Source organism: Natator depressus, chromosome 17, assembly GCF_965152275.1.
Source record: "Natator depressus isolate rNatDep1 chromosome 17, rNatDep2.hap1, whole genome shotgun sequence".
Taxonomy (NCBI): Eukaryota; Metazoa; Chordata; order Testudines; family Cheloniidae; genus Natator; species Natator depressus.
The window spans coordinates 3,961,996-3,975,370 of NC_134250.1; the positions used below are offsets into that span (position 1 = coordinate 3,961,996).

A 13,375-nucleotide genomic window follows, 5' to 3' on the forward strand; every position below is an offset into this window, starting at 1 on the left:
AGGTTCTGTGCAACACTGTGCACTCTTTGCTCAACAAGTAATTAATAATATTAAAATCTTATATTGCACTTTTCACCCACAGATTTCCAAGTGCTTTACAAAGGAGGGGACGTATCTCTGTCCCCTTTTTAGAAAGCTAGCAAGCTAGAGTACCTATCAGAACCCCATTACTGTAGTGTCTGAACATAGAATCATAGAATCAGGACTGGAAGGGACCTCAAGAGGTCACCTAGTCCAGTCCCCTGCACTCATGGCAGGACTAAGTATTATCTAGACCACCCCTGACAGGTGTTTGTCTAACCTGCTCTTAAAAATCTCCCATCGTGGAGATTCCACAACCTCCCTAGGCAATTTATTTGTGTTTAACCACCCTGACAGTTAGAAAGTTTTTCCTAATGTCCAACCTAAATCTCCCTTGCTGCAATTTAAGCCCATTGCTTCTTGGCCTATCCTCAGAGGTTAAGAAGAACAATTCTTCTCCCTCCTCCTTGTAACAACCTTTTACGTACTTGAAAACCGTTATCATGTCCCCCCTTAGTCTTCTCTTCTCCAGACTAAACAAACCAAATTTTTTCAATCTTGCCTCATAGGTCATGTTTTCTAGACCTTTAATCATTTCTGTTGCTCTTCTCTGGACTTCCTCCAATTTGTCCACATCCTTCCTGAAATGTGACGCCCAGAACTGGACACGATACTCCAGTTGAGGCCTAATCAGCATGGAGTGGAGCAGAAGAATTACTTCTCATGTCTTGCTTACAATACTCCTGCTGATACATCCCGGAATGATGTTCACTTTTTCTGCAACAGTGTTACACTGTTGACTCATATTTAGCTTGTGGTCCACTAAGACCCACAGATCCCTTTCCGCAGTACTCCTTCCTAGGCAGTCGTTTCCATTTTGTATGTGTGCAACTGATTGTCCCTTCCTAAGTGGAGTACTTTGCATTTGTCTTTATTGAATTTCATCCTGTTTACTTCACACCATTTCTCCAGTTTGTCCAGATCATTTTTAATTATAATCCTATCCTCCAAAGCACTTGCAACCCCTCCCAGATTGGTATGGTCCTCATACTTCATAAGTGTACTCTCTATGCCATTATCTAAATCATTGATGAAGATATTGAACAGAACCGGACCCAGAACTAATCCCTGCAGGACCCCACTCGTTATGCCCTCCCAGCTTGACTGTGAACCACTGATAACTACTCTCTGGGAACGGTTTTCCAACCAGTTTTGCACCCACCATATAGTAGCTCCACCTAGGCTGCATTTCCCTAGTTTGTTTATGAGGTCATGCGAGACAGTATCAAAAGCTTTACTAAAATCAAGATATACCACGTCACCACTTCCCCCCATCCACAAGGCTTGTTAGCCTGTCAAAGAAAGCTATCAGGTTGGTTTGACACGATTTGTTTTTGACAAATCCATGCTGACTGTTACTTATCACGTTATTATCTTCTGGATGTTTGCAAATTGATTGCTTAATTATTTGCTCCATTATCTTTCCGGGTGCAGAAGTTAAGCTGACTGGTCTGTAATTGTCCTTATTTCCCTTTTTATAGATGGGCACTATATTTGCCTTTTTCCAGTCCTCTGGAATCTCTCCCGTCTTCCATGACTTCTCAAAGATAATTGCTAATGGCTCATATATCTCCTCAGCCAGGTCCTTGAGTATTCTAGGATGCATTTCATCTCACATCTGTAATGTGTTCATCCCCACAGGGCCAGCCCTAGACCAAATGGTGCCCCAGGCGAGGAACGTCTTTGGCACCCCTCCCTCCAACTGTTAAACTTTTGAATACCTTATTTTTTATATTGTATTTGAAGCCCATTTCACGACTGTGATGCACGATTTGTCTACATGATTTATCCCTGTCACATATACACTTTCACAATTACACAATAAAACGAGGTTAACAATATCACAGCTGGGCTCTCACTTCACTTTGTTCTTGTATCTCACTGACCGACTGGCTATGCCCGGCCCCTCTTACTCCCATGAGGGCCTGGCTGACAACGTTCTAGAGGGTTCAAGGAAAATGTAGATCTCAGAAAGCCTGGAAGGTTCCACAAGATTCTATAAAGGTCCAGAACATTCTAGGAGGTTAGTGAAAAATGAAAGCACATACAGAATACCTGAAACATTTTACTTCAAACATTCTATTTTCCCTTTTGTTGCTAACTCCAAGCCCAGCACCCCAGGTGGCCGTCTGGGTCACCTGCCCCTAAATCCAGGCCTGTATCCACAACACCCCAGTGAGCAAGGGAAGTGCTGTGGTGCACACTTTACAAATGGGGGACTAAGGCACAGAGCGACTAAGTGACTGGCCCAGTGTTGTGCAGGACATTCGTGGCAGAGCTGGGGATTTAATCTGGAACATCGTTCCTCTCGGAGAAGGGGGAAACTGAGGCAGCGAGTGGGGGAAGTGATGTGCCCAGTATCCTCAGCCTTCTTTGCTACCTACTAGACCACATGTTCTCCAGGATAATCTCCCTCCTTTGCAGTCACACTAAATATGCCTCATCTCAACCCAGGACGAAGCAAGGCTGGCCCCTTTGCAACGTCTATGTTGAACGGGTATTGGTAGAAAGTGCTGCAAAGACAAACTCAGCTGTCTTCCTGCTGCGTCACCCTCTGGGGTCTCTGTAGTGGGATGGGCAACATGGCTGTTTCTGAAGGTGTATGATTCCTTCCGGGGCAGCTCAGCATGCTGTGTCACCAGCTCTAGGACTGAAAGGGCCTTTCCAGGCCATTGCTCCATACTGAATCCTGACTTCAGACTGGACTCAGCTGTTTGGTTGGGCTCCATAACACTTTTGGCGAGTGATTCTCTCCTCCCCAACCATCTCCAGACGGTCAAGGCTTTTCACCAGGGACGAAGCAAAGCCATGAAGCGGCAGTGGGGCTGGAATCTTCTTTGACTCCAGGGCCTTGTGATTTCAGTCTTGGGTTGGTTACTGACCCTGTGAACTGGTTCTGCTGCATGTTCCCTCTGAGCACTCGTCGATGCATTTATTCCATTCCTTTGCTCTAGCCCCCCTGCGGAAAGTGCTGCCAGGCCTGGAGAGAAGAGAACGTTAACCAAGACTGGGGTACACGGCATGGGAAATTCACCACCCGAACCATGTTCTTCTCCAAACCCGTTCCTGAGCCAGAGCTGCTAGGTGGGAGCGAGAGCCGAGCAGGATGCAGAGCTGGATACATGCGTTTTGAAGTGTGATGATCTGAAGGTTACCACTGCCCCAGAGCTAGGGGACGGAGCAGTGGTTCTGAGCACTGGCTTCCCTTGTTTTCTTCCTGGAGCAATTGCCCCTGGTGGTGCCTTCATAGTCTCTGATGAAGGCTCAGGAAAAGGCTGCACAACAAGAAGTCTGGACTCTCCCTCCTCCCATCTCCTGAGCCACTGAAAATGGTACATAAAGCTCTAATCCTGAGGCCAGTTAGCCTAGCCACCCACCAAGAAAACCTCCTCTTTCCCTCTGCGTGAGACTTGGCCCTCTGCAGGTTTTCAGTCCAAAAGGCAGGAAGACTTCTTCAGGGATGACCCTAAGTTCACTTCTTTATTTACCCAGCACCTCCAGAATGGGTGAAGGCCGTGTGCCACAGGGACATGCCCTCCGCCAGGGAGGTCTGGGCAGAGCCCCTTCTGGTCTCTATTGATGCTGCGTCATGCGGCAGAAGAGGCAAATGAGGAAATATGGGACAGGCAATTCTGAGATGTTTTCCTAAAGGGCTGAGCACTCACTCCCTGAGCCCAGGAAGCTTGTAACACGTTCAGGACCTTAACTCAGGCGCCCTGCTCAGCTGCACATTGCACTGCCATGGATCGCTGGGCTCATCTACTAAAACAACGAGATGAGGAGTCCAGTGGCACCTTAAAAACTAAAGATTTATTTGGGCATAAGCTTTCGTGGGTAAAAAAACCCACTTCTTCAGATGCATGGAGTGAAAGTTACAGATACAGGCAGATACAGATGCCTGTATCTGTAACTTTCACTCCATACATCTGAAAAAATGGGTTTTTACCCACGAAAGCTTATGCCCAAATATATCTGTTAGTCTTTGAGGTGCCACCGGACTCCTCGTTGTTTTCGTGGATACAGACTAACACGGCTACCCCCGATACTTGGGCTCATCTATGACACTAGCTAGCAATCAAATCAAGAGCCAAGTACAGCAACAAAGTATTCTTGATACCGCAGAGCTCTCCAGGAGCCAACCCTGACTCTCCTGCAACAGACCCACCCTAGATAATACTTTAGTCCTGCCTTGAGTGCAGGGAACTGGACTAGATGACCTCTTGAGGTCCCTTCCAGTTCTGTGGTTCTATGGAGGATGGAAGGAACAAACTCATCGATGGCTGGTGGGTAGCAGAGAGGAGGCTCAGAGAGCACTGCTGCAGCAAGAAGCCACCTTCTCCGGTTCCCAGGGGAGCACTTTACCGGGGGCATGAGGCGCCCTTAGATTCTATTTGCTGTCCCCAACAACTAGGAAGTTCAGCAGCAGAGGGCAAGGGCAGGCTGCATGAGAAGCCTGGCCTCTGCACACACAGATATAATAGCGAGCCATTTGGGGGCAGGAACCAGAGCGATTCTCACAGGTGAGCAGCTTCCTTCTTCGTTTTCATTATCCCTTCGGCCGAGCATGAACAGTCATCTTTAATAACAGCCTCAGTGCAGTGGGATGGGAGAAACGGGTCTGTCCATCTGCTTTCAGATCAGATCCCACAGGAGTAGTTCATATTTAACGCTGCAGTGAGGGTACCGTGTAACAGGATTTTCCCTCGCAACACGAAAAAGCTGATTGAATTCTGCAGGTCAGATGATGAGGCATATCATGTGGAAATTCTGCTGGATTTCTGGGGCAAGAGGAGATCTTCAGGGAAGTGTGTTTATTCTATGGCACAGACAAACCAGTGGGTTTGTCCTCCTGCTTTAACTCAGGATCACGGTCAGAACCAACACCATCTATTTCTGCTAAAGTCCTGACAGCAATGGTCTTGAATCAGGATGTTTTCGGGCAAACGCTTGAGCATTCAGGGAGCAATTCCCTACACACACACCTCCACCTCCACCAGCCACTTGTCTTTCAAAGCCTGGGGTTTGCAATCTCTATCTGCCTCTATGGGACTTGCTGGTACCTCAGTACATCCATGACTGGGGAGATGCGATAGGTTTTCTCTGTACACCCCTGAGGACACCCACCCTGATGGGTTTCTAAAAGGTACGCTATGGCACTCTCCATTCAGCTATAAACCCTGCCGGGCAACAGCTGTCAGGCACTCCCTGAGAACAGTGGGTGTTGGTGTGAATGGCACAGGCTGCAAGATAGATTTATAGCTGGAGAAAGAGATTCCTGGTCCCAGTCTCTGCCCGGGAGCACGCTGGACCCAGCCCTTGAGGGGCAGGGGATGCTCAGCTGCTGACTGCAAAGGTGCAGGAGACAGCACGTAATGCATTAAACAACGGTGTGGGGGGGTTGAACGAGGGCACGCCTCTCTGCTCACAACAGGAACACAGGCCTTACAACACTTCCCCCCCTTGGTTTCACATAAGAGACCGAACCGAGTAAACCGGCTAAACTGTGATTTATCTCCTAGGGAGGGGCCTAGGTGATTCAAATATGACAGTGAGGCCACTGTGCCGGCCCCTGCACAGCCTCAAGGGGTTCTGCGCACACAGACAGGTGTATGGCAGTGGGTGCTTCCCTGGCAGGTAACTAAAGTTTGGCTCTGGGTGTTTTCTGTCAGGACATGGCATTTATTTTCAGTGCCCTTCCCAAAATCTCTGAATTCATCACCTGCCATTCCCTCGACGGCATCTGTCTGGGGTACCTTACTTCAAGCCCCATCCCGGGGCAGCTTCCAGGAGAAGACCCCTGGAGCTGAACAAAAATACATCAGGAATGTCATCAGCTTCTTGGGGAATGGATTTTTTTATTCTGACCAACAAATTAGGAGCTACAAGACTAAACTCTTTCTTTCTTTCTTGTAGAGGTTTTTAAAACCCTTTGGAAGGATGTTAATGGGGTACAAAGAATTAAACACAAATAACCACGAAGATAAAGTGGGGCCATTCTGCCCAGGCATGCTGGGGTAGTATAAGGGTGGAGTGGGGAATGGGGGCGACACAAGGCAGTGTGGGCATAAAACTAGTCTGTTTCAGGACAGCTTGGGTACAAGGAACAGAGACTTCACAAGTCTCCAGAGATGCAGTTATATGCAAAAACTTTTAACAGCAGTGATGGTAAGAACGTGAATGAAATCTGGACACCCATTATAAACAGGGTTTGGGTCTCAAGAGGCAATATTTTTAAGCCCTACTAAATGTCAGAAGTTGCTTACAGTATTTTTCAATTCTGACACTGTTAGCAAAGTGAACCTGTGTTCCCTTGTTTTGTGCGTAGCAATTAATGCTATGAGTCTTTGGCTAGTTAGTTACATCACCACGGGGGTGTCAGGCATGAAGAATGATGGGTTTGATTGTGCGTAGGTCCTTGTGAATCAGCAGTTCTTCATTCAACTACTGGCTCAGAATCCTGCTTCACACCATACATGAAGTGTGTGTGCCCATACGTACACTTTTTTGAGTTCACTTAAATTCTGTGTATGGAATTTTATCAAACAAAAATATGCAAATCCACAGTGAGAGCTGTCATTTGTACATAAGAGAATGGATGGCACACAGAACTGGGAGCCAGGAGTCTCCCATCTGTGGGCGATCATTGGTCAATCCAGCTTTGTCCAGTTTACTGGGTTAGGGTCTTTTTGTTCTGTTGGTACAACGCCTAGCACAATGCGGTCCTGGTCCGTGATGGGCTGCTAGTCGTTATTGCAATACAAATAATACTAATAGAGACATTGTTCTCCTCTCTCCCGCCCAATGGATAATGTTTTATTTTAATTAAATTGTAATTCCTATTACAAGAATCAATATGGTAATTCACATAAAAGATACAATATCTAAAGCAAAGCGTCGCCTGCTGGCTAATATTTACTTACCTCACAGGGCTGCTGTGGGAATTAATTAGTGTTTGCAAATTGCTGTTAGATACTCAGATGAAAGATGCCATGCAAGTGCAAATTATCCTCACTTATTATTATTATAGCAGAGTGAGGGAGAAGCAACAGACATGCCCTAACAACAAGAGTGAAGAGTTACCTCCTGACGTGTACAGGGGAAAATACAATTGAGCCCAGTGAGCTAGTTTTATCTCTACCAGAAATTTGGCCATTCTGCCCTCTGTTACAGTGACTGCACCAGCACAGAAGGCAGAATCCAGCCCACCGGTGCGTTCACACACAAACTAAACCAAGCCAAGAAGCTCAACAACTGCTTCAAATTCAGATGCCAATATATCTGAAGAAACAGAGGCATATCTGAGTTCAGTGGGACAATACCATAATGTAACTCCATCCCTTCATTAGAGTTGAATGTGGAGCACAACTTGCCAGAATATCTGGCAGATCTCATCATGTCTCACAGTGGTCAGGTGTTTTCCAAGCTTTGTTTAGGCCCCTCTTTATGAAATGGATCTCACCTGGGCTTACCAGACTGTCCACAATTATAGCATGATCTCTCTGTTGTTCTAAGGAAAGCTACAGCAAAAGTTGGGTAGAGAATAAATAATAAGAATAAGAATAAAAGGAAACCTGTGAGTTGAGATGTTCCTAACTGGCTGGACAGAATAAAAACTATTAACAGAAGGGAACAGCAAATTTCCTGGTGATACAAATAATTTCTACTAAGAAACCAGCATTAGAAAAAGGTCTGGTTAAGACAACTCTTGACAAACATTTTTGTAAGCAAGACTGCCATCCTGAAGAGCTTCTGCATTGCAGCTTGGGCCTTAATGTTATTTTCACATGTATTCGCATTTCCATGTATGCTAGGTGACTAGCACGTTGGCTTCCTTTGAAGCATTATCCGCTACTAGGTGGAGGATGCCAGAGCTGATGGTCCAATTTGGTGTCTCAAGACCCGTAGCCAAAATCTACAGATTTGGGTGCCCAAAGCAAGACATCAAAATCTGTATTTAGGCACCTAAATAAGTGGCCTCATTTTCCAAGGCACTGAGCATTCACTGCCCCACTGAGGTCAGTGACAGCTTTGGCCAGAGTTCCTGTGCGGTAAATTGTACTGGAAAATAAGAACGCCATTTTAACCACAGAGGGCACAAGAGAAAACATTGAGGGTGGGGTCCAGGTCACTTACCCGCTGCTGTCTGCATGTAGCCAGCCAGGGTGCACACTCGTCTCTCACAGAGCCCGCTGGGCAGGAATATAGCGATGATCGCCAGCAGACAGCTGATGGCCAAGAGGGCACAGCCTCCAGAGCACAGCACTGCACTCGTCTGAAAGGACATACACACACAGGTGTTAATGGGACAGCGAGCATGAAAACAGGCAGCCCCTGAGCTGAGCGCTGTTCGTCCACCGGCCCACTTGCTCAGCTCAGAAATCAAGCTGATTTTGGGTAGTGGTGGCATCACTTACCACTGCCCGTCCAATTGTCCTACTGTTTCACATGCATAAACTGCCCTGGGTAACCGGCATGTTCTAGACTATTGCAGGAGAAGCCATTACTTAACACTGCCTTTCCCATGAGAGGTGGTGGGGTCTGACACCTGGGGGGGCCTCATGTCCCGCCATGCAAGACTCACAATGCCCAGCTGTACCTTTGGAATCTTAACTGCCCTCCAAATATTTTTTCACCGAATTAGTAGCCGGAGTGCTGACTAATAGAACGGATTTTCTTTTAATCTGACATCATGTCTCTGGTCTCCCAACAGAGCTTTTAACATTTATTCTGCCCTGAAATTAGAAACAGAGCACTGTCATACTAGGCTTCCCCCATCCCTTCCCTTTCATGTTATGGTGCTTAAGTTCACTGTTGAATCTTTAGCCCATGGCTCACCTGTCACTGAGTCCCCTGGGTTATCAGTATTCAGGCTATAGTGATAATAGCAAATGTATTACATGCATGACGGGATTATGTAACGAATACAAGTGCCATTAGATGCTTCCGATGCATTTCAGCGCCTCCACTGATAGATAAAATGTATCTAGTTATCGCGTCCAGGCCTGCAAGTTCTCTCATTAATATGTACTTCTCAGAAGATGCTCTACTCCTGTGAAGTGGGACCTGCTACTAGGCTAATTCCATTGCAGCATTCACCTAAAGAAACGCTAGTCCGTTATTACTCTGGAACATGGGCGGCATTGCGTCCCCTAGCACAGCCGTCCCTGTCCCCTCCCCGACACCTGGGCCATGGTGCATCCCCCTCCCACCTCTGACCAGCTTTCATAAGACTCTTTCTCTCTCTCTCTGTTCTGAAAGTGTCTCTAGTTATTTATTATGATCAAATCAGAGCTCAAGCAGTGCAGTTATTATTAGACATTTAGATTATGGTAGCATCTGCAGGCCAGCCAGGCGAGGGACCCATTGCACTAGGGGCTGCCCAGACATATAGTAAATGATGGTCCCTGTATGTTTATGGCACACAAACAGAGAAGTTAGAAAAAACATAAAATACTTTTGCTGGAAGTTTGCAAGGTAACATGACTTTATTTCTTAAAATCCAGAACCTTAACAGACGAGAACCCACAACAGAGAGACAAAGCAGGCTGCTCCCTAAGGCAGAGCGGTACAACTCCCCACTTACCCTAGGCTGGCTCTTTGCAGACTGACTGCTGAAAGACCCAGATTGGATGCTTCCCTACAACACCCCCCAGCCAGGAAGCAAGTCCAGGAAACCCCTCATACTTACAGTGATAGCTTGTAATTTTCATACTGTATCCCGGGGTAGTCAATAGGTGGACCGCAGGCCAAACTTGGACTGCCAGACACTTTTGAACGGACCCCAAAATCTTTTTATTTACTTATTATTATTTTATTTTATTATTTTTTCTGGAGTCTGGAACTTGACCAAGAAATTTGGACCTTACAAAAAATAATTGACTACCCCTGCTGTACCCAGCACACCCTAAAGAACTTACAGCCTAAACGACAAGACCTGGCAGGTGGATGAGAAACAAGAGGGCAGGGTGGGAGATAGCATAACAACCATAATAGGCTGTGCACAATCCTTAGCCAATCGCAACTCGCCACCCTCCTAGCTGCTCTCAGGGCAGAGCAGGTGGGTATCCCGCTCGCATCTTCACAGGTTCGCACTGTCCTCTGCCAGATGACTGCCTTGCCATTTAACATTGCACCCTGAGGGTGCAAGTTGGAACAGCATCTAAAAATAAAACCCCAGCTAATTCGTGGTGCAAACAGATAGCACTGGGACACAGCCATCTAGGATGGGATCAGGAACAACTTCAGAAGACAGCTGGACTGGGCCCGGGCCAGGGCCAGGGGATCTCTCCTTTGTTCCTCTATGGCCTGACTGTGATCCCACCAGACCAGAACTGAGAGCTTCTGGGATCCAGGGGAGACACTCCTCACCCGGCCACATCCCCAGCACTGCCTGAGGCACCATCATTGGGCATCGCTCAGTCCAAAGTGGATCAAAGCAGTGACCTCAAACTGCCCTCCAAGAGGTGGCCAAGTAAGATTAAGGGTACGTCTACACTGCAAAGGAAAACCTGCAGCACTGGGTTTCAGAGCCCAGGTCAACTGACTTGGGCTGGTGGCGCTCGAGCTGCAGGGCTAAAAATAAGTGTAGACATTTCTACTCAGGCTGAAGCCTGAGACCCTCCCCCAGAACCAGGTTTCAGAGCCCAGGCTGTGCCCTGGACCCAAATGTCTATACTGCTATTTTTAGCCCTGCAACCCAGGTCAACTGACCTGGGCTCTGAGACTCTGCACTGCAGATCTTTTATTGCAATCAGGACATACCCTAGGTGACAACAGTGCCCCCGTGACTGGAGCAAGCTGGAGACCTGGCTCTGCCACTGACCAGCCTGGGCAAGACACTTCCCCCCTTGGTGCCTCAGTTTCCTCATTTGTACAATAGTGGCTGGGGATTTCAGGAGCCTAGGAGAGGGTGCCTAACTCTCTTAGGCCCTTAGTAACAATCCCAACCAGTGATATTCTCTCCCCTCTGTAAAGCGCTTTGAGCTCCACAGAGCGGAGAGTTGTTGTTAAGCTGGAGAGTGGCTCAGTCTGGACAGGTGAGGGTACAGGTGGCAGGCAGAAATCAGGTTACTGCAGCTCTCACCTGGCCAGAACATAGGCAAACTGAGAAGAGAAAATGTCACTGCATCCCGTGGCCGTCAGGGGGAAATGGGGGGAATAAATCACAGCTGCATGGGCAAGGAGCCACACTGCAAGCCTCTCATCAGTTGGTGCCTGTGATTGCTCAGCACCACTGGGTACCAGAAGCCCAGGCACGTGTGTGTATTCCAGATGAGTTCCTGAAATCCACCCCAGGGTAAGAACAGAGCAATAATTTTAGCTCAGGAGTTTGAACTCAGCATGTAACAAAAAACAAATATGTGACGTGCTCCCTCCAGACAAGAAGCAGCTGTTCCCACGCATGGCAGACAAGAGAAGTGACAGGGCCATTTTATGCCCCAAGGGTGCTGGAAATGGGAATGCAAATGCCACTGAAGACCGAAAGCAAGATCTGATTTTGCATGGGTCCTGAGCCTGCTTGAACAGGGACAAAAGAGGCAAACACCAGGGTTTAGGATGACCAGACAGCAAATGAGAAAAATCAGGACAGGGGGTGGGGGGTAATAGGAGCCTATATAAGAAAAAACCCAAAAATCAGGATTGTCCCTATAAAATTGGGACATCTGGTCACCCTAGCAGGGTTATACTGGGAAAGCTGACACACCTTGAACATGGCAGCTGTTGTCACAGCTCAGCCTCCACAGGGCACTGACCGACACAAACAGGAACCGAGACCCACAATAACAAAGAGAGAGATTGTGAGCACAGGCCAGTGCTTAAGAAAGTGTGGGCTTAATTTCTGTGAGGTGTATACAGCTCTTGCTAGCCAGGGAGCATTCCCGAGGCTGGTTCTTTCCTGTAACGAACATTGACTGCAAACATAGGTCCAATAATTCACTGACATCGCAGCTCTACCTTTGATAGAGACATGGAGACTGCAGTGTCCACTGGACTTGGCTTTTTCTCCACCATGTCCCTTTGCTCCTACTCTGAGCTGTGCTGAAAGCATCCAAGTCTTGGCTCCTCGAGCACTCCCCCTGTCGGTACCAGTGATAGGGCCATCCTGGTGGACCTAAATTTTCCAAGCTAGGTGCAACCCTGGATGTAGCAGAGGATCCGATGTGAGCGATGGTCTTTGTAATGAGAGGTGTTCCAGAAATAAGGATGGCAGGGCTGGGTGGCATAGACTGTTACCCTGGCAGTGCGGATGGGGCTGCTGGTGTGTCCAGTGTATAACATCAGCTCTGAGTCATTGTGTGTCCCGTTTGCCCCAGTGACACTTCTGGTTAAAAATGCACAATTTTCTTTTCCTGTTCCAGCTTCTGAGCAACCATGGTTACCATAGAAACAAAACCAATAAAACCCTTCTTTTCATTCCCCCCCCCCCCCGACCCCACCGCCAAAGAGGTTATAAATCAGGATCCAGAACTAAATAGTCTGTTAAGTGCATGTTAAGATGCAGGACTCACGATCAAGCAAATGCAGGGAAAACAGCAATTGGGTTTGTTCAAGAAATCTTGTGGTGCTGTCCAAAAAGCCTAATAAAAATTCCCCTGCCCTCCAGGAACAATGACCCAGGCAGTACAGATCTGACTTGAAAAGTCTGTCCCTGCCTTGTAGCTATCACGATATTTGCAACTGAGATTGCACATTCGCTTGTTATTTAAGCCAAATGTACCAAGAACAGGTTCCGCCCTGCTGGGATAGCAATCAATTGCAGCAACATGATAGTAACAAAATGCAGGAGAGCAGAAATGGACCTTCTCCTCTTCTGCCAAAGGACACGTGTTAGGGTCAGGTTCAGCTAAATGGGCAGTGGGGAGACAGTCAAAGCTCTAAAGCAGGGGTGGCCAAACTGAGCCTGAGAAGGAGCCAGAATTTACCAATGTACAGTGCCAAAGAGCCACAGTAATACGTCAGCAGCCCCCCTTCAGCTCCCCACGCCCCACTCCCAGCGCCTCCCACCCACCGGCAGCCCTGCCGATCAGCGTCTCCCCCGAACCTCCCGATCAGCTGTTTCGTGGCGTGCAGGAGGCTCTGGGAGGGAGGGGGGAGGAGCAAGGGCATGGCAGGCTCAGGGGAGGGCATGGGAAGGGGTGGAGTGGGGGCAGGGCCTGTGGCAGAGCCAGGGGTTGAGCCGTGAGCACCCCCCGGCACACTGGAAAGTTGGCGCCTATAGCTCCAGCCCCGGAGTCGGTGCCTAGACAAGGAGCCGCACAGTAACTCCTGAAGAGCCGCATGAGCCTCCGGAGGC

The 13,375-nt window shown here is 48.0% G+C and overlaps 1 protein-coding gene across 1 annotated transcript in view; it reads right to left on the bottom strand.

Moving 5' to 3' along the window:
* The window catches only part of LOC142000366 (LHFPL tetraspan subfamily member 7 protein-like), a 156,962-nt gene that overhangs the window by 107,470 nt on the left and 36,117 nt on the right, over positions 1–13,375 (bottom strand). The window contains exon 2 of the mRNA XM_074974586.1: positions 8,215–8,353. Coding sequence (XP_074830687.1) covers positions 8,215–8,353 — 139 coding nt within the window. The remainder of the gene's footprint in view (positions 1–8,214; positions 8,354–13,375) is intronic.